Consider the following 677-nt stretch of genomic DNA (forward strand, 5'->3'; position numbering starts at 1 on the left):
GAACCCACAGTCCATGTCAAGACAAGAGTTGGTAGGAATGTTCTAATGAGGCGCCATGAACATTTGCTCAACTACACAGCACAGTACTGTCCGTGCAGGAGGGCTTACTGGACCCGTCCACTGAACCCGTCTACATGCCTGGCAACGCAATGGAACCAGCACGCGAGAAAGGCATGGCCGGTGCGCCCAGAAATCCTCTGGGCCTGGCCCAACTCTGCGCAGAGGTCAGCGCTGCCGGCACCGCCCGCGAGGGGGCGGGCAGCCGGCCGCGTACCACGCCTGCGCAGCACAGTGCCTACGCCGGCGGCCCCGGGCGCTGCCCCGGAACTGCGCCGGCGCGTTGCGCTCGGCGCTAAGGGGCGGAGTTTCGTTGCGCCGCGCGCTAGGCTGGGGCGAAACCCGGGCCGGGATAGGGCGTGGGGCAGCGCGTCGGGACGTCCCTGGCGTCGGGCCCGACGGCGCGTGCGCGCTGCGCGGCTGGCGGGGTGTCTGGGGGGCGGGGCGGGGGCAAGTGTGGCTTTTTTGCCTCATTGTCCCCTAGCGCCTGCCGGTTAGCGCGCAGGCTGCCGGCATCATGAAGATCTGGACTTCAGAGCACGTCTTTGAGTAAGTTAGGGGCGTGGGACAGGTCGGCGGGGCGTATGGGGCAAGTGCAGAGTGGGCGGGCAGTTCGGGCC

At 67.8% G+C, this 677-nt stretch overlaps 1 protein-coding gene across 2 annotated transcripts in view; it reads left to right on the plus strand.

Annotated features, from left to right (window-relative positions):
* Positions 1–455: 455 nt before the first annotated feature.
* The window catches only part of PRELID3B (PRELI domain containing 3B), a 10,368-nt gene continuing 10,146 nt past the window's right edge, over positions 456–677 (plus strand). The window contains exon 1 of one of the 2 annotated variants that reach the window (XM_025853377.2): positions 456–606. In XM_025853377.2, the coding sequence (XP_025709162.1) occupies positions 575–606 (32 nt within the window). In that variant the 5' untranslated portion in view covers positions 456–574. The remainder of the gene's footprint in view (positions 607–677) is intronic. The other variant, XM_073883932.1, reaches the window with a different exon arrangement.

The sequence above is a fragment of the Callorhinus ursinus genome, unplaced genomic scaffold, assembly GCF_003265705.2.
Source record: "Callorhinus ursinus isolate GAN/ISIS: 27379988/994484 unplaced genomic scaffold, GSC_fseal_2.0 scaffold53, whole genome shotgun sequence".
Lineage (NCBI taxonomy): Eukaryota > Metazoa > Chordata > Mammalia > Carnivora > Otariidae > Callorhinus > Callorhinus ursinus.